The sequence below is a fragment of the Ciconia boyciana genome, chromosome 1, assembly GCF_034638445.1.
Source record: "Ciconia boyciana chromosome 1, ASM3463844v1, whole genome shotgun sequence".
Taxonomy (NCBI): domain Eukaryota; kingdom Metazoa; phylum Chordata; class Aves; order Ciconiiformes; family Ciconiidae; genus Ciconia; species Ciconia boyciana.
Genome location: NC_132934.1, coordinates 78,016,964 through 78,042,222, shown reverse-complemented (window position 1 = coordinate 78,042,222; position 25,259 = coordinate 78,016,964). Strand labels below are relative to the sequence as shown.

Sequence of the window (25,259 nt, the reverse complement as noted above, 5' to 3'; positions counted from 1 at the left end):
AAGCTGAGGACTTTTTTTCCCTGCTCGCTGCCCCCAGTATTCACTTATCACCGTTGAGCAAAGAAACAGAAGCAGGAAAAGGAAACTGAGCCACAACACTGGAAAAAAACAAAGAACCCACAAACGAGCAAGTGGAGACAGTTAAAATAATAGTCAGGATGGAGCAACAGGTACATTTCTGAGAAGAATCCGATAGGTGTTTTAGTGTAAATTTACAACAAAGAACGGCTTTCAGCCCATGCTTTCACAAACCCGAAGGTACTGTAAAAGATTATGGATATTAATCAATTGGCAAACGTCAACCTCCTCGGCTTTGTATCAGCAACAGTGGCTTTGCTGTAAAATTTATACCAGATCCTTACATCGAGCAAGCCATCCATGCAAGAGGGCATTTTACTGGTAGAGCAGAGCTGCGCTTGCACAACAGGTTCTAGTCATGGTAGGTCCCACATGAGGTATTACTGCTCCTTGCCTGCTCTCCACCTGCCCATCCACAGGTCCCCTTCTTTTCCCCTTCACCACAGGAAACATCTTCCCCTGCTGTGTTGGCATAGTTCTTTGCTCTCTAAACAAGATCTGTGTAAAGCATCTCTCTCTAAAGCCTGATCGTTTAATTTCATAGATTGGTTGGAGGAAACCTGCAGTAGGGGAAGACAGGAAGGGGTAGGAAACTGAGTACAGGCTGGAGTAGCATCACTTAGTCCAGGCTGGTCCCCAGCAGAACCTTTTCTGTATCTGTTGCCCCGGGCCAGTTTGTTGACTCCCGCTGGCACGCCACGCCACGCCAGGGCAGAGGTCTCCCTCAGATGTGCCAGCAGAACTCGTACGAGCAGCCCCAGCATCCAGGGAACATTCTCCTGCCCACAAAGAGAGTTTGTCCCCACCTTGACCCACAACACATACTCCGCTAAATGGTTACAGCCTTAACAAAAAACTTGTCGATGATCTAACTGAGTCAGCTGTGAACTTACACAGGACAAGTCAGGTGTAACTACAGGCACAGAAAGATGATGCCTTGGAAAGGTATCTGGCAGAATTAGCCACAATTTCTCCCAGATGTCTGCTATAGCCTCCCTCCCTTCTGGCTGGAGATCTCCTCTCTGAGCAGATCTTCAATTAACAGGCAGCACTAGTCCTCCGAACCGCTCCAGCCGGCACTTGCAAAATCCAAATGTAACAAGGGACAGGCAAGTGGCCAAGGCATTCAGCAAAAACCCTGAGTATTTCCCTAAACCAGAAATTTAAATTCATGAGTAAAAGGTCACTTCTCTACCAGTCCCCAGGAAAGCAGCAAGGGATCCTGGCAGCCCTCCGATGTTTTAAAAATCTCCTGGCAGTGTCAGCAGTCAACATGATTTAGTCACATTGGAAGCTGTGCTGGCGTTTCAAACAAATTAATATAATAAGCAGATTGCATGCACTCATGCTATACAGCACTACATCTGTAAGCCAGGCAGGCTGTCTCGGTGCATGGGATGACATGCAAACTGCACAGAACAGGAGCAATTAGCTGCAGAAAGTTGGAAGCACCACCAGAGCTGTCAAGGACTTCTCACAAATCAGAAAATGGCCTTTAAAGTCAGCAGGAACACTATAAAAATAAGAAAAGTCCCCACTTTCTCTTTTTTATAAGGAAGAGCAAGCTGATGTCAACCATTTGATCCTTTCTACCCTCACTCTTAATAATTTTAGTGTAATTTTAAAAGATCAACAACAGCACAGTTCACCTCTTAAGACTTTACCATTTACTGCCTTGTTATTAAAAAATTGACCGGAAGCCTCTGTCTCTTACAAAAGCAGATGGTAAATGCTACTTAATTTTAGCTCTAGTTATTTCTGACTGCAAAGCTGAATCCCACCCCACAGAAAGCAGCAGCTGTCGTGATGCTAATCACGGTTTCTGGATACGGTGCTTTCCTTCGCATTCAACCAGTGCTGAGCTGGCTCCGCAGCACTGCCTGACCACAACTTTTACACAGTGTACTTTCATCTTGTGATTAAACCCTAACTTTGGAAGCTATAGGACTGGTTTGTTACCCTTGGCTCCATTACAGCTGATTTGTTCAAGTAACTTTGTCATCCTCTTTGGTCAGAGCAGCACAGAGAAGGGAAACGTGCAATGACCATGTAACGTGAACTGCACAGGAAGCTCTTTTCCTGCCCCCAACATCTTACTGCTTCCCAAGTTTCCTTGCTCTTCCCAGAGACAAAACCGCAACCAGCTGCACTTTTTCAGACAGTGACTCACCTGCCTGCAACTCATATCCTAAAAGTTCAGATAATCACATGCAAAATGGAAAGTCCGTATTCAAGACCATTTCTAACCCATTCAGACCAGTGACACAACCCTCATTCACTCACACCTCAGGTGAGACGTGGCCATGGGACAAATCCCCCTGATGAAGCAGCCAACCCTTGCATAAAAAGGTCAGGTATCTGCTGGAGCTCCCACTTCCCACGTGAGGCATCAGACCAGAAGGTAACAGGTCCCTGGTGGGTGAAGACCCTGCAGTCTAGCTCTTAACCTGCTCCTCTGTTTGCCTATCACAGACCAACACATGCGGAATTTCCGCCTGACACCTAAAACTCTTTCACGAAAAGTCATCTTCAAAACTGTAAGCCTTCTAGGAACATTAAAAAAAAAAAAAAAAGTTTTTAAAAAACTGGTATTTTCCAATAAAAACTGTTGCACTGAAGTATTTCAAACCAGCCCCAAACGTAGTGCATGCTGATACACTGAGACTCTTTGTCTCTTTTCTGGAGACAAACCACACGCAACTCACCAGTCTGCTACTGCATTACTAATCACTTAACATTTACAAAAGGCTCTGAAATCTTTTGATAGAGACTGCAGGAGAAAGACAAAGCTTCCTTTAATTATAATAGAGAATTAATAATCACAGGCAGATCAAAGGCAAAGACTTGATCAAATCCACATAAAGGCACTGTATCAAGGGACTGCATTCAAAGCAGAACTGTGGTAATAAAGGAAATTATTTATATGTCTCAGTAGGCAGACAAGGCACTCACAACAGCCAAGCTCTGTCACTTAAAGAAATGAAAAGACCTAAAAAAAGGGAAGAGTAAAGCTAAAGGCAACTTTTAGGAAAGGGCTGTAATAATCCTCTTGTTTAGTTGCAAAGAGCAGGCCCTGCCTGCTTATATGATGGACGTGTCAAACTTACACAGACGAGTGGTCTATTCTGTGACTGCCAGAACAAAGATCTCCCCTTTACGTTTGCCAGGGGTAAAATATATCTCTAGCATGGTAGGAGCATATCCAATACTTGAGCCAGTGAGAAACGTTTATGAGAAGCTGGGGGTTTGTTTTGTTTTGTTTAAGAGGGTGAAATACTGCTTTCAGTTTTTCTCCCATGAAAGTTCTTATCTTTCTATCAAGTTGTTTGCGTTTGTTTTAAATTTTGGTGAAAAAAGAATTTGCATTTTTTGGTGGATGACACCTGTGTTGAGACAGCCAATATTAACACTGCTACAGCAGCTATCCTGGCCAAGCCCTGCACAGGTACCAGCCCTCCTGAAAAGAGGAAGGGTGCGTTGAGGCAGAACGGGAACAGGCAGAGAAGCAGCAGCTTGGGAGAGAGGAGCACTAAACAGACCACGACGGCCGCGAGCAGCTTTCAACATGACCAGCACTGGCAACTAAACAGCAAATCAAACAAAATGAGACTCTGTAATTACTAAGCAGACAGATCTTTAGCCAGTTATGTGGCCCACTTCAGTTCAGCAAGAAAGCCAAATCCTGCGAAATTACGTTGCTGTGTGCTGAACCAGTTTTCTGCTCCAGTTCCCTGCAAGGCCCTGCCAACGCAGCGCCGGTGCTGCCGAGGAGGAAGGAGGATCCTGCCCTCACCCAGCCGCTGCCTGTGCTGGGCAGCCGTGGACAACGCAACGGCCAGCGAAGCAGGACTGGCTACCAGCGCTGTTACACTGCTGACATAACTGAACAGAGAGATCCCCGCTCCCGTATTATCTGGCTCTGATAACAACTGACAAAGCCGGAGCTGACCTGCAGCTGCCTGGCCATAAACAGGCAGTGATAAAAGCCAAGATGAGCCCACAGTACCAACACAGAGCCACTGTATTTAACATTCAGGTCTTCTTTCCAGCAGTTGTACTGATCGCATTCAAGCCTCACAGCTAGCAAAGCACCAAGCCAGAATTCATCTCGGCATTTGGTTCCTCGGCTGTTTTAGTCCCTTTCTGCTCAGCTCATGCAACAGGTCTAACACCCACTTAGTAAATACTTAAACAGGAATCCTTCAAAATATGTTCTGCAAGGCAGAAAAGCAAGATGCCGACTTTGACAGAAGCTGACAGAGAGCTATGGAGCTAAAACTAAAAGTCAAACTTGGGATTCATCATTTTGCTCTAAGTCCCTGTTTCTTGTTTCTTTAATTATTATCTTAAGTTATGTAGCTGTCTTTATCATGCAGGCATCCATTTGCTGTCAGCAAAGGGGCCCTCCAGACTTCACCTCCATCCCTAGCTGCCACTCACCACTTCTCTTTTGCTGGCACTAGTGGTGGCAGAAGCCACATTATGGCACAGACCATGGACGCAGCATGCCTGAAAACTAACCAGATAAGAAAGGAAGAAAATATAAAGTTAATTTTCACTGTGTAGACACACAAACACTAATGCTGGCCCAAAAAAAAAAAAATCAGCAGAAATAAGAATGTGGACAAGAATGGTGTTTTAAAGTATTTACAAACTTAGACCTACAAAAGCAAGGTTTTCAAGTATAGAAAAAGCCACCCAGTAGGATACTGAGCTGACACACCGACCTTGTCAGCTCTGCTTCAGCCTCCCTACATTGACCTTACAGCAGCAATCCCACAGCTTTGAAAATGGCATATTTTTTTAATCACATTTCCTCATGCCTGAGAGGCGTAAGTGTATTTTTAAGCAACTCCCAGCAAACAGTTCTGACATTTTGTCCTCCCTGCCCAAAACGGAACAACACTCCCCTTCACACAGATGAGCAAGGAGAGGTGAACAAGCTGCATTCGTTACTCGTAACGTGCTGCAGTGTTCTCAGGACGCACGCTGGCTGTCACAGCTCAGTGTCGCTTAGACCCTGTGCGCTGAGGTCTGGAACCAGCACCTGGCTGGGAGCAGGACCCCGCAACTTAACATCGTGTATCCATTCATTTCACGGACGTGAGATTTTTCTCCTCCATTTCCTGCCCCTTGCACTAGCTTTTGCACACTTGTTAATAAATGGGAAAATGTTTCAGGTAAAGAGGGTCCCAGGCCCTCATGTGTATTTTATTTCTAAGGCAAAAATAAAGCAATCTCTAAAGCATCTGCCCTTACCCAGCTCTCCTAAGCACTAACATAATACACACCAAAACTATACAGCTTCTACACTCCAGGACATGAAGTGGGCATACCTCTGGCACTTGTGTTGTCCTGAACTTGTAAACAGATGGCTTCAATCCCAGAGTTTTTTGAGAGGGAAAAGCCAGGCTGCTGCCTCAAACATCACAGGCAATAACTGCAGCTTGAAAGGACCCTAAAAGCAACTAGAGAAAGCCACACTCCTCCCTGTGCACACAAATTCTGCTTGAAAACAGGGAAAACTTACTTCCTCAGCCTCCCCCAGTTACAATTCCATCACAACATACAAAAGGTCATTTCTTCCCATGAAGCAATGGTGGAGGATTATGTTCTCCCAAGCATACTGCGTGAGCACCAGGACAACTTCCACCTGAAAGAAGGATGTGGAGTCAAATCTGCCTGATGAGAACAGAGGGAAAGAAAAAGTCTGATAAGAAGAGGAAAGGACTGAAGGAGACTTCTGGCCTGTATCCACCCCCAGTAGAAAACCTGCAAGGCATTTTAAATTTCCTGCCATCAATTCTCCATGAAATACTGTATTCTACTATATAGTGCTTAGTACTCTTCAAGGCTTCTGTGTACTCCTACAACCAAAGATGATGGGCACAAGCAGGTAGGGAACAGCACATTCACAGTCTAGGAACTCAGTCTGAGAAACCAATGAAGCAGGTTGATTTCCGCAAGGACCGACAGGACTCCTTTAACCAAAAGCAACTCCAGAAACCAGAATGAGCTCACTACGTAAGGTATCCATGTTTGATGGGTCTGGCCAAAGCAAATCACCAAGGGAGAGACAGCAGAAGCTGTCAGAAGCAGAGCTAATAGCATTACTCTGGAATAGAGATGCCTAGTCCATTCATTCAATTCCTGCCTTCTCCATCATGAAGAAATCAGGGAGAAAACAGCACTTCAGTTTACAAGCCTACAAGCTTGTATCCTACAAGCTCTATCTCTGATCCCACATACAAATCTAACTGTGCAAACACTATCAAGCAGAACACTCGGCATCAAAACAGCCACTACTGCGGCTCGTGGTAATGCACTTTACAGCTGAGCTGGTTTCCATCTCTCCACCGACTTCTTTCCACTTCCTTCTCATGGTTTGACACTTCATTTGTAGGTACCCAAATGAAATCCCTCAGTTAATTAACAGCCCAAGCAGTTCTACCTGCTTCATCTTACTGCTTTCCCCATATCTTTCGTCCCCCTTTGCAAAGGCATGAAAAGGTTAACAACCACCACCAAAAGCAGTCTACTGTGCAAATATAAAAACATTTGATGCTGCTCGTTCTTCTGAACATGTCAAGAGAAGTACAGAGTAACAGACTCACTTCTGAAGGCAGTGATGGCAGGTGAGCATAGGAAGTAACAGAAAGGCACCGTCTTCTCCAGCTGATAGTACAGAGCTCAACAAACCAACTTCACGCAAATGGAAAGGAGGCTACAGCTATGACTTGCAATTCAAAAAAAGAAACTTTCTTGCTTGTGTAACATTATTCTACAGGAAGAGTAAGCTGAGATAAACGATTCTGCAAACCACAAAAAGTGTACATGCCTAATCACTGGAGTTGCCCAAATGTCACCCAGAAGACAAGGAAAACGCTGAAAAACACTCATATATAGCAACTATATTTGCAACACGCATGTTGAGGGTTTTCTAGTAAATACTAGTTTTCAGTTCAACAGAGCACAGGACCAATGGAGGGATAGGCAGTGCTTCAGACTAGAAGCTTTAACCTAAACACTCAACACACAATTTTCAGAGCACCATATACTCAGGTCTACCTTTCCTGTGTACCACCTGCATCCAGGGCAGTAAAGCAGTGTATTGAAAATGAACTGAAATATCTCACTATACAAGCAGACGCTGCAAAATACAAAGAAGTTTTCTCAATGGTTTCCAGACAAGTCATATGTGGAAAATTATTTTACTTGTTGCTTTGAGCACCAGAAGAGCCTGCCAAGACAAGCACTTCAGTGATAAGCACTACAGACCTTACAGTAAAAAAAAGTCTGGAACTCAGAGCCCACGGTCAGATAAAAAACAGTCCACAAGGGAAAGGTACAGTGAAGATAGCAGCTGCCATAAAATCATTCAGATGTTTAACTCCGCCAGGTTTAAGTAAGAAATAGACACCACCATGTCCTAACGGAGCTGCTGAAGACCATGTAGAAAGAGCGGAGCCCAGGCCTCCGACTGCCATTCCAGTCCAGTCTCCCAAACACAGCCCTCAAGGGATAACAAAATGCAATCATGAAACAACAGCCAGCCCAAGAATCAAATCAAAACAAGTCCAAAGCACAAGAAAATGTCACATTTCACCAAGCATCAAAAAGACCTGCAGCTGTTATTATCTGTTTACTTAGTCAGCACACCAAAGTTTTACACGATTTGCAGTTCTAGCTTTCTGTGGTCTCTTTTAAAACCTTTGCGCTGATGATACCAGGTCCTATGAGCTAGACAAGGTGGTGTTTCAGTGGGGCTAGACATCTTAGAGACTTTCAAGCTCAGCTACTGGTCAGTCCCCAAAACAGCTTTCTAACTACACAGCCCCTCCAACTCACCCTCACGGAAGAAGTAGACAGAGCAGCAGCCCAGTGGAATCTGTGCCTTCCTCCTCACTAAAAAGTGAGACAGGCAAAAAAGACAGAAAAAAACTGTACTCCTACTAGTACCTCAGTGCAAAACCAATAAAAGGGCCCTGATGAGAAGCACAGTTCCACTGCATACCCTTGTATGCACATGCTCATAAATCATTAATCCACAGACTTCATGCTGTTTAAGAAATGTCCTTACTCCAGCCTCTGAAGGGTGTAAGCTGTCAGGGAGCCACATAAGATCATTGGATAATTCAGGGTGGAAAGGACCTCTGGAGGTCTCTAGCTGAACCTCTTCCTCAAAGCAGGGTCAGCTCTGAGATGAGACCAGGTTGCTCAGGGCTTTATCACGTCATGTCTTAAAACCTCCAAGAGCGGAGGCTGCACAAACTCTCTAGGCATCCTGTCCCACTGCTTCATAGCATGAAAAAGTTTCTCCCTTTGTCCAGACTGAACCTCATTCGTTTCAGTTTATACCTGTTGTCTCTCTCCTCTGCTATGCACAACAGTGAAGAACCTGGCTCCACCTTCTCAATAATCTCCTCACAGGTATCAGCAGACTGCTTGTTAAAGACATCCCTGAAGCCGTCTCTTCCATAGGCTGAACAAGCCCAGCTCTCCTCACAGGACAAGTGCTCCAGCCGCCATCCTGGTGGCCATCTGCTGAAGGTGCTCCAGTTTAGCCATGTGTTTTCTGTATTGAGGAGCCCAAAACTGGACATCGTGTATCAGCTGGGATCTAAGAAGTGCTGAGTAGAGGGGATAATCACTGTGCTCAATCTACTGGCTGTGCTTCTGTTAATACAGCCCAGGATATTGTTGGCCTTCTTCACAGCAATGGCACACTGCTGGCCCGTGGTCAGCTCGCTGCCCACCAGGGCCCCCAGGGCCTTTCCAGCAGAGCTGCCCCCAGGCAGGCAGCCTCCAGCCCGTATCACTGCACCGGGCTCTTCCTTCCCCAGTGCAGGACCCTTCACTTGTTCTTGTTGGATTTCAGAAGGTTCCCCTCAGCCCATTTCTCCTGCCTGTTGACGACTCCCTGAATGGCAGCCCTGCCCTCAAGTGTATCAGCTGGTCACCCAGTTTGGTGTCATCTGCAAACCGTACAAGCTTGCACTCCATCACCTCCTCCAGGTCATTGATGAAAATGTTAAAAGAGGACACATCCCAGGATAGACCACGAGACAAACAGATCACACGACACAGGGGCAGTGCCACAGGCAGCCATGAGGATCTTTTTCCCCCTTTCCTTGCACAGGGATTAGTTACTTTTAGTCTTCCAACGTGTATGAAATCCTTCACACTCCCAATACAGCTCCACAGAATCATCTGGCCAGCTTCGCTGCGACACGCCAAATTACTCAGCCTCCCTGGAACGACAGTGCCCATCTCCTGTGCATTCACTACAAAAGTGGAATTCCCCAGCTCAGACAGTTTCAAAGTAATTGTGCTTGCATTCTTAGAGAAACCTCTTACCAACCACTGGATCAACAGCACATTTGTTTAGCAAATGAAGGAAGCCAGCGAGGATGCCTTCTGCCAAGATTCTGGGCGGTACAGCATCTGCACGTAGTGCCATTCATGGGAAGAAAAGTCACTCGCTAAAAATTACAATTTGTTTTACAAGTTTGTCCACAGAAAAGAAAATCCACACGTGTTCCCCATTGGTTAAAGAGCTGACGGAGAAAGGCTTTTTACCAGGTGCTGAACTAGTCTGGCAAAGGTTGGTACCTGTCATCTGTTTGTTAACATGTAAATGACAGGAATTAAGGGATTGGAAACATACAGTTGGAAAGACAGTATAGAACAAACAAACACCTTAAATGTCAGAGTCACGGCTTGGTCAAGCATAGCTCCCTAGCTTTCTTACTGCTCTTACTACTGATGTCAGCAGAGCAACAGCCACCACAGTTTAGCTTTTTAAACTAAATGATATGAAGCTAAATGATACTGAGGATCCAAGGTGATGATTTAAACTGTGGTCCCTCACTGTGTTAATGCAGCTACAGCTGCAGTGCTGCAGTAAAAGTGGGCATTTTCAAGACAGCAGTCTAATTAAGCACATCATAAGTGGTCAAGAGGGAAACTATTAGTCTGAATCTGTATCAGCAGTCAGAAGAAAAACTCACAAGTATCCAGTTATCCCAGATATGTCATGGAAACAAATATATACCTTTCTCCTTCAACCATACAGCAGAGCGTGGATACTAAGGCCAGTCCCTCTTCCCTTCCCATTACCATCTGTCTCTCTCCTTGACGAGGGACCCTCAAAAAACCCAGCTCCACAGAATCAGAGAAATGTTGCTTGGAAGGACCTGCCAAGGTCCAGCTTGAAGCTGGGCTATCGCCACATTAGATGAGGTCAGTCATGACTGCTTCTCCCCTTCCACATGTAAAAAAAACCCTATCAGTTTGCGTGGCAGACAGCATCAGATCTGCTATACAGGCAGCAGATCTGGTTTGCTCCTGGCACAGCAGGACCATTTGGAGCGTGACATCCTGCACCCCATTAAAATCCAGTTTCCCAATGATAGGACTCCATTATACACGCTTATTTAATTACCTAGAGAGTCAAGATCCCTGTCAGACCAAATTCAGTGCAGATCCAAGATACATCTATAGCGTTAGCATTCTTGCAGCCTGCCTAATTTTCCAATGGAACCAATTCACTGTAACAATACTGGGAGCCATACACAGGGAAGAAGGCAAACAGTAATCCCGAGGAACAATTTCATAACCCTGTTCCTGAGGAGAAATATTAGGCAGAAAATGCAAGCCTGGACGCCTTGGTACTTTCTCCTATTCTATCATTTCTGAAGAAAATCCTGTCAATTTTGCAAAGCCTCTAAATCCATCTGCTGGACTAGGCAAGCCAGAGAGCAAACACCACCATGCTATTTTAAAATGACAGAAGTGTCTGCATCTGTTTAATAACACACATGCATACATCTGCTAAACAGACCTAGTGGAAAGACACTTTCTGAGGATTACACATTTTTCTATTTAAAGACAGTAAAAAAGACACCGTGCCTCTATACAGACATCAGAATAGCACTCCTCCTCATCCAGCTCTCTCAGTCTCCTTCCTTACTCCAAATAAATTGTGTATGCAACCATCTCAGCTAATTAAAAATTAGCAATAAGGCCATATGGCAGCTATAATGGAAAATATACTATTTCTTTTTTCAGTGGATTTCATTACGGTTTAACCACACAAGGAAAGAAGTACTAAAGAAGGAACCGGAATTCCAGGAGCCAGAACAGCTTGCTTGTTTTATAACCAAAATGCAGCATACATTGAAAAGAGATTTTATAAGAGTTTGTATCTGATCACCAGACAGGTCTCGGGGCTTATAAAGAAGCCTTCTTTAACTTGGAGAAACAATCACTGAGAGGCAAAACTGAATTCCCAAAGATCCTGTTGCTTGCCGCTAGCAAAGCCAAAACCAGAATCCCGTCCCATGGCCTCCCCTCTCAGCCTAAGGGCTCCAGAGAGGGGTCTGCAGCGGGTGCACGGAAACAAATTGTGTGTACAGGATTTATAATTAGAAGCTTCATCATGCGGATATATGTTGCTCCATGAGGAAGTGACAGTGATTTAAGGGCCCGAAGAGTACGGAGCCACTGCTCTCAGCCAGTACACGCTGCCAGGTGTGCATGTTCTCCCCACATCTGGTTTTCAGAGCAAGACTTAACCAGATTCAAATTACAAAACCCTGAAACCACATATGTTAGCCATAACACTTTTCCAGCTAAACTACACATACACAACAGAAGTCACGAATTCTGGATTGCAGCTTTCTACTTGGCCAACAGAAGAGTACAAATTAGGAAATCTATACCTGAGCAGAACATGCTTCACCCTGGAGAGATCACTTGGCCACTGACCTATTAGTTGTGCAACACAAAGGTTCCTGTTCCCACTTCCCCTCCATGCTCAGCCCACCCCCAAAGATAAACGGGGGTCACTGTCACCCACACAAAAACTGCTGGTTTAGATCCCCCGCACACAGCCCCTCCTGCGATGGTGGGGACGGCACGCACCACCACCGAGCTGCCTGTCCTGCAGCAGAGGTCCCACAATCCAGCGCTCCTCCTGAGGGCAGCCTGGAAGAGCTCCCTGAAAAGCAGGGCTCTCCCACTGCTCACCCTGCCCCTCCTTCCCTTCCACCACCCTCCTGCTCCTCACAACACATGCCACACTTCCCTCCACCGCCCACCCCTCAGCCCAGGGCAAGAAGTGCCAATGCAGCCTATGGCAACAACCAGAGGCAGGTACACCGAAGCCGCCAGGACGGCATGTAAAGGAAAGGGCCAGTGCACGTATGCCATACAGACCCCAGGAAAAACCTGCCGCAGACGCGCATACTTTGCAAGTCAGAGTAAACAACTCTGACAACGGCATCAGTTGATTTTGCTGTGCCCTGAGGAAAAAAACTAAGCTTCATCAGTGACAATGCACATATATAACACGTTTCACAGAGCAGGCAGAGGACGTAAGAGGGAGGGGATAAGCAACTACCAAAGTCACCATGCAGAAGAGCTCAATTAGAGGCCTGTGCAGAGTAAGGCATGTGGACATCATGAGAGCTGACCAGAACAGAGCCTGTGCCATCAGTCAGGTCCAGGCACTGGCACAGGTCAGATCTTTCTCTGTAGCCACCTGGTTGACTTTCAAGTAGCTGGCTTCTGCAACAAAATACCCAGATCCCGTTAGTTCAAAGAACCTGGATGTTTGCTGAAGTCATGATTGCTATAATGAGCAGAGGTCAGCACAAGGAGAAGCCTTTGGGAAACAAGGTTTCCCTTCCTTCTTTCTTGCTGGCCTCCAGGTCTCCTGAAATTACTGTGAGGAGTTTGAGGGCTGGTCCTTAGCCTGCTGCTGCAGTGAAGACCTTGCCCCACCGGCATAAGAACATGGACAGACTGAAAACGCTGAAAAGGGAACAAGACTTCAGGGTTAAGAATGCACCCACGGAGCCTCCTGCATTACCAGCAGCAGCAAGGGTGACAAGGATCACAAACAGATGATGTTATAGGTGAGGCAGAAAACTCCTCCTCCTTATCACACACGTCAGTGTCTCTGTATGATCGTATGTCCCCGTCAAGACATCATGTCCCAGGAACCCTGACACAGACAACCTCTCAGGTGCGTATTTGCGGGCCAAGATTTCTAGTGGTGCCCAAGAGATTTGTACACTCGACTCCCTTTGAAAACTAACAGCAATTTGGCATCCAAATCCCTCACGAGCAGCTCTGAAGTACCAGCTACACTGGCACTTCCACAGCTACAAACTTGCATCTCCTCAGCTGTGTCCATGACACATGTATGCATAGGGTACACACACTAAATTTCCTTCCCAGTTGAACAGCAAAGCTGTAACTGCTGAAACACCAATTCCTGCAACTTAGCAGACCCTGCCTTGCGCTGGTTTTGCCACAGACCACATAACCCTGGATCCCTTAGCAACAAGTTGTTCTGACATGCTTTCACAGTGGAAAGAACTTGCCGGCTAATCTCCCAAATCTCCTAACATCAAAGTATGATCCAAAGCTCAAAGCAGTGCACTGGAAAACTCCACCAGCTTCATCTGTTTTCGGATCAGCTGGCCTGTAACAGTTCTTGAAGTACATAAAAAGACATCTAGCACTGTTACGTGTAACTATACTAAATCTTCTGGACTCCTGCATTGCCGACGTGCAAATCAGTAGGATGCATTTATATTAATAAAGAGATCTAAATATCACAACTCTTAAAAACACAAGCACTTAAGTCAAGGTGATTAATGCATTTGTGATAATGCATTGCAGAACACATCCTAATCTCCCTGCACACCAGTGGGACCAAGAATCCCCGCTTCACACCATCCAGCAGAGAGTATCTGCACAGACTTTGCATGAAGTCGTGACTTTGCAGCTCCCCCCATTCATATCAAGTCCACGTGCAGCCCTCCATACATCGAAGTCTCACAACAGGGCTCACCCACACGCTCCTCGAAACAGAAACAGCCAGATGCCAGCTTCTAGAAGTCTCTCCCAAGACTTTAGCATTATCAAATCCTTTAGAAGAAATTAAAACAGGTATCATTGAACAATTGCTTTTAAGTAAAAGTAAGACTTTAAGGAGAAAAGGAGTCCCTTTCCAAATTATTAGTTTATTATTTCCAAAAGTGCATTAGTATTGTTAAGACATTTGAAATCTGGTTTTGGAAAATTAAAAGTGTTGATAACCACCTTGCTAAGGTTTTATGATGAAACATAACAGTGTTCTTACAATGAATCTTATTTTAATGATTGCAACTCTGAAAATAAAACAACTTTAAAATGTCTGTTTTTCTTGAATAAAAGCAAGTCACTTTCTTCAATCCACTACTGAAGAGCTACAGAGCTATTTCGTGTATCTTGCTGCATCCTGTCTGGAAGAAAACTTTCAGCTGTGATTCAAAACTCTATTGTCTCACCAAGACACTGTGCCTAAAGCTGCGTTGGGCAAACCATCCTAGCCTAGCTGCAGTTACAGGAGAAAAATATGGGGTTTATGACACTATTAAAAGGACGATTCCTGTGCATGTAAAGTTAATTTCAGTTGAGACATTGACACAAGCTATATCCACAGTACAGCTTTTGCCAGAATAGAACACAGTGTCAGAACCCAAACTGGCACTGCTCTAGCAAGACTGAAACCAGACCTGGTCAGAGGTATGCCTGAGCCCTACAGGAGAAACTCAGCAATTAGGCTACACAGGTTCCAACTGGAAATTTAGGTCTCTGTTTAAATTAGTAGTAAAAAAGATAATAAATTCAACCTGAATTTGCATATGTCTGCACAGTCTTTCTATGGATATATACACAAATGTGGAACAGTATGTAGCTTCAATATAATTATATGCAAATTCCTCTCTTAAAAAGCAAGTAATTCTGCTTAACCAGCACCCAACTCATCTTCTGTTTGAATATTTCAGCAGCCATAGCCCATTACAATGCACAAACATGCTTCCCCAGCCAAGTATCCTCTCAGACTCCAGCAAATATACTTGTGTGAACCAGGATCACAGAATTAGACCCTACAAACTTTGTGTTTGTCTCTCCATCTGACTAAGAATTCACTGCCACATACTGTGAGCATGGAAAGTACGTTAAGATGGGGGCAAGCTCCCACACCAGTCTATTGAAAGGAAGAGCCTTAAAAATACATTGAGTATCAGGTCAGGAGACAGTAAGAAGCAACCAGTTGAAGCTTATCTCACATTGCACCTCAAGGATCTGTGAGAAGCAGATTTGCTCATGAATTCTCCTTGGTGAGAAATACCGCAAGACTAGCCAGCACCCTGCCAGTTACCTGGCACTTCACCGCTACTTAGAAATGCAGACATACCTCAGGACAAAAGCTAGAATGCAGGCACCACATCAGTAGCACACCTCCACCCTGACCTTTCTAGGCACCAGGTGAATGCCCAAGTCCCAGTTCTTCCACATCAGAGAGGTTAGAGCAATTACTCCACCAGTGCCAATTCATAAAGTAGGACACATGGGCACAGCCAGCATGAAACACAATCTGCAATGGCCAGGAATGATTGTGAGCAGGACAAATCCCAGGCATGAATAAGACCACCAACATGAGTGCCACCTGCAAGGTGAATGAAGGTTGAGTTAAGCGTGCCTTACAGCTTTACATCTTTTTAGGATCTCTTGAACAGGCATCTTTCAGCATCATTTTAAAGCTAAATACACGTTAGAAGTCTCAAGCAGCCACTAGGCAGTGGCTAAAGCAAAGGTGGAGCACACTGAGACAGAGAAGTTAAATTTTTTGCAGTCTGTTTACACAGATACACCTCTGGACACTGCATAACAGATGGCATGAAAAAGAGATTTTAACTATTTTCCGTATACCATATTCAAATGAAGGATGAGATCCATTTTCTAAGCAAGTCCAATTCTCCTATCCTGTTGTGTTGAAGGCAATGCCTTACAGACTTGAAATGTGCTCATCAATACAAAGGCAATGAAGTAGATCTGGTTTTGAACCTCTTTTCCCTACAGAGAGCAAGCAGGCCTGCACAAGCAGGCCCATCAGTTTCAAAGGAATGATAAAGAAACTGTTTTCTCCAATGTAATTCTGCTGTTGAGCTTATTTCCTCACGTTCTTCCCTCCAGAAAGCCAAACTGGATCAGGCAGTACAAGCAGTCCCACCTGAACAATTTGGAGATGGGTTTTAGCATATGTAGAGCTGTGGGAAACGGGCAGATTATGCAGTGCCTTTGCCTAAGGATCACGGTACCAGAGAGGACGCAGGAAATAGAGTTTCTTTCCCTGGCTTTGTCACTGGCTTGCCAGATGACCTTGAACAAATCACTTCCTCACCCTCCAGCTTTTCTCCCTGCAAAATAGAGGCAACAACTGCCACCTTTCTCTGGGAGAAGAACCTTGCCATCTAGCGAAATACGCGTCTACCAAGCTATTTACCAAACTGGTGTGCCCGCAGGCAAATGCAACAGCACGCTTTTCACAGCCACACCATCTCACTGTTACGCTGAGCCACAGACCCCAAGAACAATATTTTAAGCTCCCTTGATATGCATAAAACCTTCATATTATTCAGCTGCTGTTGCAATAATTCTGCCCTCTGTAGCACCGTCATCTCTCCCCTTCTTTCCCTCCTTCCTATTGATTTCATCAGACACAATAAATTGCTCTTTTCTGGAGCAGTCTCCTCACCCCTATGCCCACCCTCCATCGTGTCACTGGGAAACAACACTAAGCAATTATGTCTGTTGTATTTCTCTCCCTGACTCCTCCATATAGGCTATATATATACACACACATACACAGATACAATAATAGAAGGTTTATTTAGCCAAACACCTGCTGCCCAGATCTTTCATACAGTGTATTATGAGGAAAAGAAAACAAAGCTTTGCAAGTAGGCAAGGAGCGAAGCTTGCAGCAAACCCCCTCCTTTATTTCAGTACAAAGACATCACTGACCGACAGGAAAGGGGAGATTTTTTTTTTAAAGTTCCTTTTACAGATGGAGATGAAACACAGCACTATCTTTTACAGGGTCTGAAAAGAAGCTAAGGGATCATTCAGCTTACAAACTGTATCCTGCTATGGGCCCTGCCAGCACCCCAATAGTTTCCCAAGGTATTTAAAGCAGATTTTGGAGCTCCTGAACACATGTGCTAAAATTTAGTAACCACATTACAGATGTGGTACATCTTGAAAGCCCAAGATACACCAAGACAGAATCATGTCGCAGAAACATCAGGCAAACTTAGATTTTTGCAGATTTCCACATAGCCTAATGGGGGGGAGGGAGGCGGGTATAAACCAAGGGGTCGCACGAGCACTGGAACAAACACATCCCGCTTTTCTAAGGATTTGTGTCATGACTGATTGTAACATTTAAGAACGCAGTGCTCTTCCCATAGACATGTCCTTCCTCCAGCTGTTTCCCTCCCACCTGGGCTCTCTAGTAGCGTGTAAGGGTTGAGCACATTTGCAGGTTTTTCTGCGGTGGGGCTCCATTGAGGTCTTTCTATAATCAATGGTCGCCCTTTTTAACACAACCTGCAGTCATTTAATAATCCTTAAGTGCGGCAGTTTTCTCTCAGGGGCATTTTTAGACAAACTATGGGTTAAAAATATTCCTGGGAAGGAAGAGGAAGGGAGGAGCCAAAGAGACAGTGAGATCACCCACCCCATCCTTCCATAGGAAACCAGGGTAAAAACGGCTTCCCCATGAGCAATGGTGGCTGCTGTCTCTTTTAAGTCACGGCTGCCTAAGACATCAGTTCAGCCATAAAAATTCAGAAATGTAAATATAAGGTGTAATAGTGTAAAGCAGAGGTTTGAGGTAGAAATCCAAAGGCTTCCTCAAACAGTTAAGCAACCTACAGAATTTGACTTAAAATGTTGAAAAATTTGACCTGAAATCTTAACCCTACCTCACTTACCAGCACCCATTTACAAAGCACTATGTCACGCCATACTGCTAAAGCAAGAGCAGCAGCAAAGCTGTTTACATGCTATGGTAAATAGTTTGAATACTGCCACAGTGACTATCACCAGCGTACCTAGGAACCTTATTTATCCTCCTGTCAGAAAGCAATGGTATGAGCTTACGCTGACCGCTTTGATAAGCCTAATGAACGCTCCTCTCCCAATATAACCTCTCTAAAAATAGCTTGCAGCATGTTATAAAGTAGTTAGCCAAAAAAATATTTAAATTTAGTTGCTGATGGGATGGTAGCCACACATTATGGTTATTTACGACATGGCTGCCACCCATGATTAAAAAAAGAAAACTGCCTAAGTAACCAACAAAAACTTTTCCAGTGTCATTGTACAGAACTCTGAGCTGCGTGGCTCAGAAATTGTGCACGAAGACGAAAAGGATTAATACAACTGGATTACAACTCTTGCACAGACCAGGTTAAAGGTCATTGTATGAATGCAGCTGAGGTGGTGATAGCAGGCCCATATTTACGCTACGATACAAAGACAGGCAGTAAAAGCAAGAAGTACATATAAAGAGCTCTCTGGCTTGCTTGCTTGCTTTTCATGCTGTTAGAGGGAGAGGAAGCAAGAATGATTTTTGGTTGTGGCAAATCAGCAGCCAACATTTCGATTTGCTGTTGTGGAGAGTAGTTGGTGGAGAGGGCAATATTTACTCTGGGAAGATCACTCTGACCTCTGCTGGTTCCCTCAGAGAAAACCAGCAGAAACCGCCCGAAGGGAGGAAAACCCCCATGGCAGAGCGGTTCCCAAGCACACAGGGAAAGTTGACCACATGGCTCCTGTATGGTCTATCAACTCATTCAAAGAACGCCACTCAGATGAGCTTCCAATTTACTTCTGCTTCACACCCACATACAAAGATTTAGTTTCTAGCCCTGAAATTTGCTCCTGTGGCTGCCCAGGCCCTACCACAAGCCATGGAGCAGCCTCTCTGGTGTGGACCCCACCCCACCACCTCACCACTGCTTAGCCCTTGGCCCGCTCCAGTTTCACAGCCGTGGTCTGGACAGCCTGCATTTGAGAGCTACCCCACAAAGAAAGTGCAAAACGTAAAAGGGTAATAAGCCATTTCCCCTTACAGCGAAGGGCCAAAGCCGCCTGCAGCACCACAGTGTCTCACACCCAACGGGTGGCTCCACGGGCTTGCAGACGGTCTTTCCTCCCTTCACATTTTCAGGCTGGAAGGAATACTCAAACTAAAAGCTGCGTCATGTTTCAGTTTCCTCCCCATCGCGCTGACAGAAGCGTGACCGCTGTCCTTTACATTACTGCAGCTGCTGCTCCCCACTAAGTACCGAGGGCGGTAACCAAAACGGGCCCTTCCACCGCCAAGAGGAGCTGCGGCCACAAGAGTAGGCAAAATAATGGACAAAATGAGCGGGTGGTGGCCCCTGCTGAAAGCAGTCACCTCAAAAACATCGCCTAGCGATGCTGAAATTCCTCATTTAAGAAGGGACGCTGCCAACCTGTTTAAGCTTAGAAGTCACCTTTGAACGAAATACACTATCGGAGCGTGTGGTCGGCATCCCCCGCTGGAGATGAGTTTTCTCTACCATCTTCCTTCAGAAGCAAATGAGATCATCAGGAAGGCATGACCACTTCTGCTGCTCCTCAGCAGAACCATGCTGGAGAAACTTGATTAAAAATAGATAATAAAGGAAATACCAGTAAGCCACACCAAAACAGCCAGGAGAAGGAAAAGGAAGCAATTTCCTTGATCCAGATTTTGAGGCCAAATATTTTATTTTTAAATATTAAAAAGCTGCCTTTTAAATGTCGCTGTCAATTAATAGACTCAATATGGGTAAAACGTGCTCGCTCAACAGCCAGCTGAAAGGAGGCTGAAACTTGAATTACGTCCCTACCCTAGACCCATCAGACACTAGAACAAAACCAAGGCCAGTTTTAACGAGCCAGAAAGTCAAAACTGCATTAAACCGCAAGGCAAGGACACCCAGATTTCCTGCTAGCACATGGCAGCAGTCTGGGGATTCCACAGAGGAAGAGTTTCTCTGCAGAAACCAGTATTTGGTCAGTCGGGGAAGCAGAGGAGGACAGAGTACACCATCCTCAGAGGAGCCAACACTCAGGAGAAAGGTACACTTTGTGTATACAGGGCTGGACCATCTTTATCAAGTCTAGCGGCAAGACACCGCCTCCCTATCTACAACAACAAAAAAAGTCGTGTTGCTTGAGAGTAAACAGTGCTATCTCCGCACAGCCTCTGGTGTAAGCAGACCGCTGTGAGAACGCCTCGCACGCGTGCCCACGCGAGAAGGCCGTGCCAGGGGTGCTGCGCCAAGGCGGGTCTGGGTCTGCAGCAGCAGGGGTGGGTGCGCAGCGGGGCCTGAGCCACCCCGACGTGGGTGCCGGTCCGCTGGGCTCAGGCTGAGGGAGCTTCTCCAGGCTCCCCGCACCGAAGGAGGGCACTAACACTTCCCTACCTGGCTGGGTTAGGGTTAGGTAACATCCCAAATGAACACACTTGATGTACCCCAGTGTAAACGTACCCATGCAAAATCCTGGTGCTCAAGGGCCAGGTGGTTTTGCTGAATATATTTGGTTATGAAAAACACTCTGGGCAAAGCCTCTATGCCAACATAAAGCCTATGGATGAAGCCGGCCTGGAACAAAACACACGTGGATTTAATCGTTCCCTCGCGGCTTCCTCAACTCTCAGACGAGAAACAACGATGCCCACAGTCTCCCTGGTCAGCAGAAGTTCATTTTACAGCAGAAAGCGGGTTCTGGGGTTCCCTTCCCAGCTGCGGGCGGATGTACGAAAAGGGGAGCCGGGAAGCGGAGGTGCGAGCGGCCAAGCCCGCAGCCGGCCCTGAGGCGCGCCCGATGAGCGGCCACCCCACGCCGGCGTGCGGCGGGAGGCGCAGGCACCTCCCGGCAGCCCCCCGCTGCAACCGCCCCCACCGCCCGCCCGCGGCGCCCGGGTCCCGCGGGGCGCACGAAGCGCCCTCCCGCCGCCGCCCCCCAGCCGGGCTGAGGTGGGCGAGGCCCCGTTCCCCGCCGGGGCTGCAGCCGCCGCGGGGACAGAGAGCAGGCACACCGCCCCGCCCGCGGCCCCCTCCCCAGGGGCGCTGCCCCCGCCGCGGGGGCTGGCGAACAAAGGGGGCTTCTGCCCCGCAGCCGCCGCCCGCCCACACCGCAGCTTCCGGCGGAGGGACGGGACGGGACGGGACGGGACGGGACGGACTGGACTGGACGGGGCAGGGCAGGGCAGCTGCTGCCAGTCACGGCGGTCGGGTACGCTTTCCTTCCTCCCCTCCGCGCGGGCGAACTCACCCTCCTTGGCTTTCTTCTTCCTCGCCAGGGTCCCGCCTAGCTTGCCCAGGAACGACTCGTCTTTCTTCATCCTGTGGGGCCGCAGCGTCGGGGATCGGACGGGCGCGGCGGACATCGGCTTTGCCAGGGGGTCACCGGGGGAGCCTGCCCGAGTCCTGCCCGATCCCTGCCCTGCCCGGGGGCTGAGGCGGCCCGCGAAGCCGAACAAAGCCCGGGAGCGGGTGAATCACCCGGCCAGTCGCGACCCAGCGGGGAGAGCCGGCAGCGGGAGGCGGGGGGTGTGCGAGCTGGAGCCGCACGGAGGGCAGAGGGCGGGCTGGGAGCCGCTGCCGGCGGCCACAGCGCCCTGCCACGGCCTGGAAGTCCGCGGGAGGCGGGGGCGGGCCGCCACAGCGACCCGGCCCCGCCGCCTCGGACGCCCCCCGCGCCCGCCGGCGTCATCCCGCGCCCGCTGAGGGGCCGCGGGGCGGTGGCCGCCCGGGCGAGTTGCCCGAGGCTAACCCCGAGCCCTGGGGCACCCAGCCGGCCTCGGGCAAACCCCGAAGTTTCACCCGTAGAGAGCCGTGCGATTCCCTTTGCGGCTGTGCTGCGGCGGCCGAGAAAGGGCCGGGGGGCGGAGGGGCCGCAGCTGCGTGTGTGCGGTGGCGGCCTGGCAGGGGGCTGCGCACCCCGCGCCCCACGGCGAGGCACCGGCGGGCGCACAGGGACCGGGTGGGCCGGACCCACGAGGGTGGGGAAAAAGCGGGTAAAAAACATTCCAGAAAAGCAAAGCCCCGGGTCCCGTCACAGCCGGACCAGAGGACAAAACTGAGGGCAAACTCAGCGTGTGCCATTTGTCTGCGCTTTGCTTAGCAGTTTCTTGCTGGCTACATTCAGATTGAGCTCCTAATTTTGCAGCCAAGCACCTCTTCTGTCAGACTAGCCTGCCTTCTCCTCCTCGCACATTGCCCGTTAGGTTTGGCATCTCCCTTGCAGTAAGGTTGAGGAGGAGGGGGCCGTAGGCTCCGTGTTTGCCAAGCTCACGTGTACTGAGACCCACAGGCACCTCCGAGAAGGAAGCCACCACCTCCCAGGCCTCCGAGCGCTGCTGCCACTGTAAGCATAGTGTATGCACACAAGAATGGCCAAAACAGGAAACTTGGTTTCGATCTCCCAGAGAGAATTTCTTATTATTTATCATTTTATAGCACCTGGGAGTGTGATAAGGGCTTTGTGGAATACACATTAAAAACAGATCCTGAAGAGTTTATAGCATTAGGCTCTGATCCTGCAAAGTCTTAAGGCACATACTTAACTTTAAGCCCCTGAAGTGGTCCCATTGACTTTAATGAGACTACTGGGTACCTAAAACCCTGCACGTGCCTTTGGCTGCGCTCCTGCAAGCGGTTCCCCATCAGCAGCCCTTGCCCCAACAAAGAACCACATTCAAATCAACGCTACTTGACACTGGATCCACACACCCAGCTTACAGGACTGATTTTCGTGCTTGACCTGACACAGAAGTAACGCTACACGGCACATCCAGAGCATAGGATAGCAGAGATAGTTTTCTGAGTGTGTAGTTTCACAAGAGATTTAACCCAAGCTAATCCCCTCTGTCATGAAGACCTACTCTTGTCCCTCAGCCCCAGCTGCTTGTTGCTTTTCTACAGGCACTTAGGCAACTAATCCAAAAAAAACCCCAACAAACTAAAACCAAAATCGCCCTGCCCAGCTTTCCCGTGTGACTGAGCGTAAAGTCACCCAAGGGCAAGTGCCAGCAGAAGGGAAGTGGAGGGAACACATGACTAGGGCTGGGAAGACCCTTTGGAATGGCAATGCAGACTTCCATTAACTGGAGGTTATCATGAATTTGCAGCCTGATATATGATGGAATGATGACTTATTTCAAGTAGACATTAATTCTTTGGGGATCCAACTCTAAATACATTCAAGTGTGAACACTAACTTTTTTTAAATTATATTTTATTTTTTTAAGATGATGCTTTCAGGGGCACATGCCAGACTGGACTGGCACATTTTAATCGAGCTTTGCAATTACAAAGACATTACCAAAGAACAGGAGGGGTATTGCTGCTGTCAGCGGCAGAACAGTGGATACGGGAAGTTCAGATGCTCTTTAAGAACTACGCATTTCAGGAGCGGGCAGTGCAGTCCACCAGCTGAGGCACGGCAGGGAACTTCAATCAAGAGCCTGTAACTCACCCTGCAGTCACAGGCCAAAGGGACCCACTGCACCCAGCAACTATCCCACCGTGTCTGTTGAGAATATGATACCAGTCAAAACAGGGCAGGGCTGCCCTAAACTGCGAGAAAAGCAAAGCTGCACAACACTCGGCATTTCATGAAAATGCCTTTTCATTAAATGAGACGGCAGCCATGGAGGATCCCTCAGAATACAACCTCAAAATGGGAGGGTGTTTGAAGTGGCATGGGGCTTTTTGTCCAAAGAGGAACACAGCACAGGATGCAGTTTGATTTTGCCTGAAAGTGTTTGTGAGACTGAGCATTTTGCATTTCTGTCATAACTGCTCTTAGCAGAACATGGAGCAGTTTCTAAATATAAAGATACTGTTAACTTACCTATGTTGCATTTTAAATCTGTATATTTTTGTATAAAATCTGTAAATTTTTGTATTAAAATATTTTGCTTTTCCCTTTTGAAAGTAATATTTAACACAGTAGCTAATGAAAGATTCAAGAAAACAATGCTTGCTCACCTGTTTCTGTAACTGGTTTTCTTTCTGCATTTGAACCACAGGTTTGCCTTACAGGCTCTGTTTCTGTTGTGTTTTGCAAATCAACAGGAGAGCAGCAAATAGACAAATACTGTTTCAAAGCACAGAACTGAGAGGTAGTGACAGGTTTGGAGTAGGACCTGCAGCTACTTTTAGTATGTGCCTTTAATGGATTAGATTTCAAGTTTATAACGTTCCTCTGCTCAAGCCACCTACTTCTCCAGCACAGCGAGGTCTGAAGTTGCCTGCAGCACCGCTGTGCATCGCTGGCAAAAGCAGCCAAGAACCAGGAGTGCTGTTTCTGTGTCTCAGAAGTCCTGCATTGTAGGGAGCTTGGACCAGGGGTTCCTCATCAGATTAACGAGCAGTATCTCCACATCCGCAATTTCCTCCAGCCCCATACTACCATTACGTTATGTGTTACCACATCATTTAAATATCTCACAAAATAATATATACTGTGGGTTTTAACATAATGGTCACTCTCACTGGCTGTGCAAGCAGCATTAGCTGTTCCTGCAAGCCGTGTTTCTCGTGGTCTGCTCTGCCAGCCAGGCTGCTGAGTCGTGATCCTGCCCAGCTGAGCTTCTCCATTCAGGAGCCTCCGGAACACCGAGCTTACGAATGGATTGGTGACAAACAAAAATCTCAGGAAATCCTGGACAAAGCCTCTCTGAAGAAAGTATGACTTCTCTAAAAACAAGCAAGGCAAAACCAAAATTGTAACCACACTACACTTGAGAACTTCAGGGAACACAGCAAGCCCCAGTGTAAATCAGGGCAGTCCCTCATACCTGGCCCAATCCTGAGTGCAGCATATGGATTCACTCTAATTGATCATAGAATCCATCATGGAAACAATTATAAAACTTCACTATTTTGTTTGCATAAAGAGCAGTGAGAATTATTACAAAGAACATACAAACAAGGCATGCCCTGGCACCGTTGCATCAACAGTGCGTTCTGCACATTTTCCAGCTTCCAGTAGGTCTAGCCCCCAGACCAGAGCAGACCAGTGGTGCCCACCACTTCTTGCCAGGGTACTGTAGACTACAACAAAGGCTCCAGGCACCTGAGGAAATGACCTCTGCTGACCAAACCACTCATTCAGCCCATGTACTGTCTTGGAGGGGTGCAAAACAGTTTAATAATTATGGTGACCCATATGCAGCCCTAGTATGTAAGTGGCACTGACCGGAATGAAAAGAACCACTCTGTCAAGTTTAGGAGGTGCACAAGCAGAAC

At 47.1% G+C, this 25,259-nt stretch overlaps 1 protein-coding gene across 3 annotated transcripts in view; it reads right to left on the bottom strand.

Annotated features, from left to right (window-relative positions):
* PARVB (parvin beta) overlaps positions 1 to 21,629 on the bottom strand; it is a 67,386-nt gene extending 45,757 nt beyond the window's left edge. The window contains exon 1 of one of the 3 annotated variants that reach the window (XM_072876023.1): positions 21,277 to 21,629. In XM_072876023.1, coding sequence (XP_072732124.1) covers positions 21,277 to 21,391 — 115 coding nt within the window. In that variant the 5' untranslated portion in view covers positions 21,392 to 21,629. Of the gene's footprint in view, positions 1 to 6,692; positions 6,760 to 21,276 lie in introns of those variants that run through there. The other 2 variants (XM_072876015.1, XM_072876032.1) reach the window with 2 other exon arrangements.
* Positions 21,630 to 25,259: the final 3,630 nt, after the last annotated feature.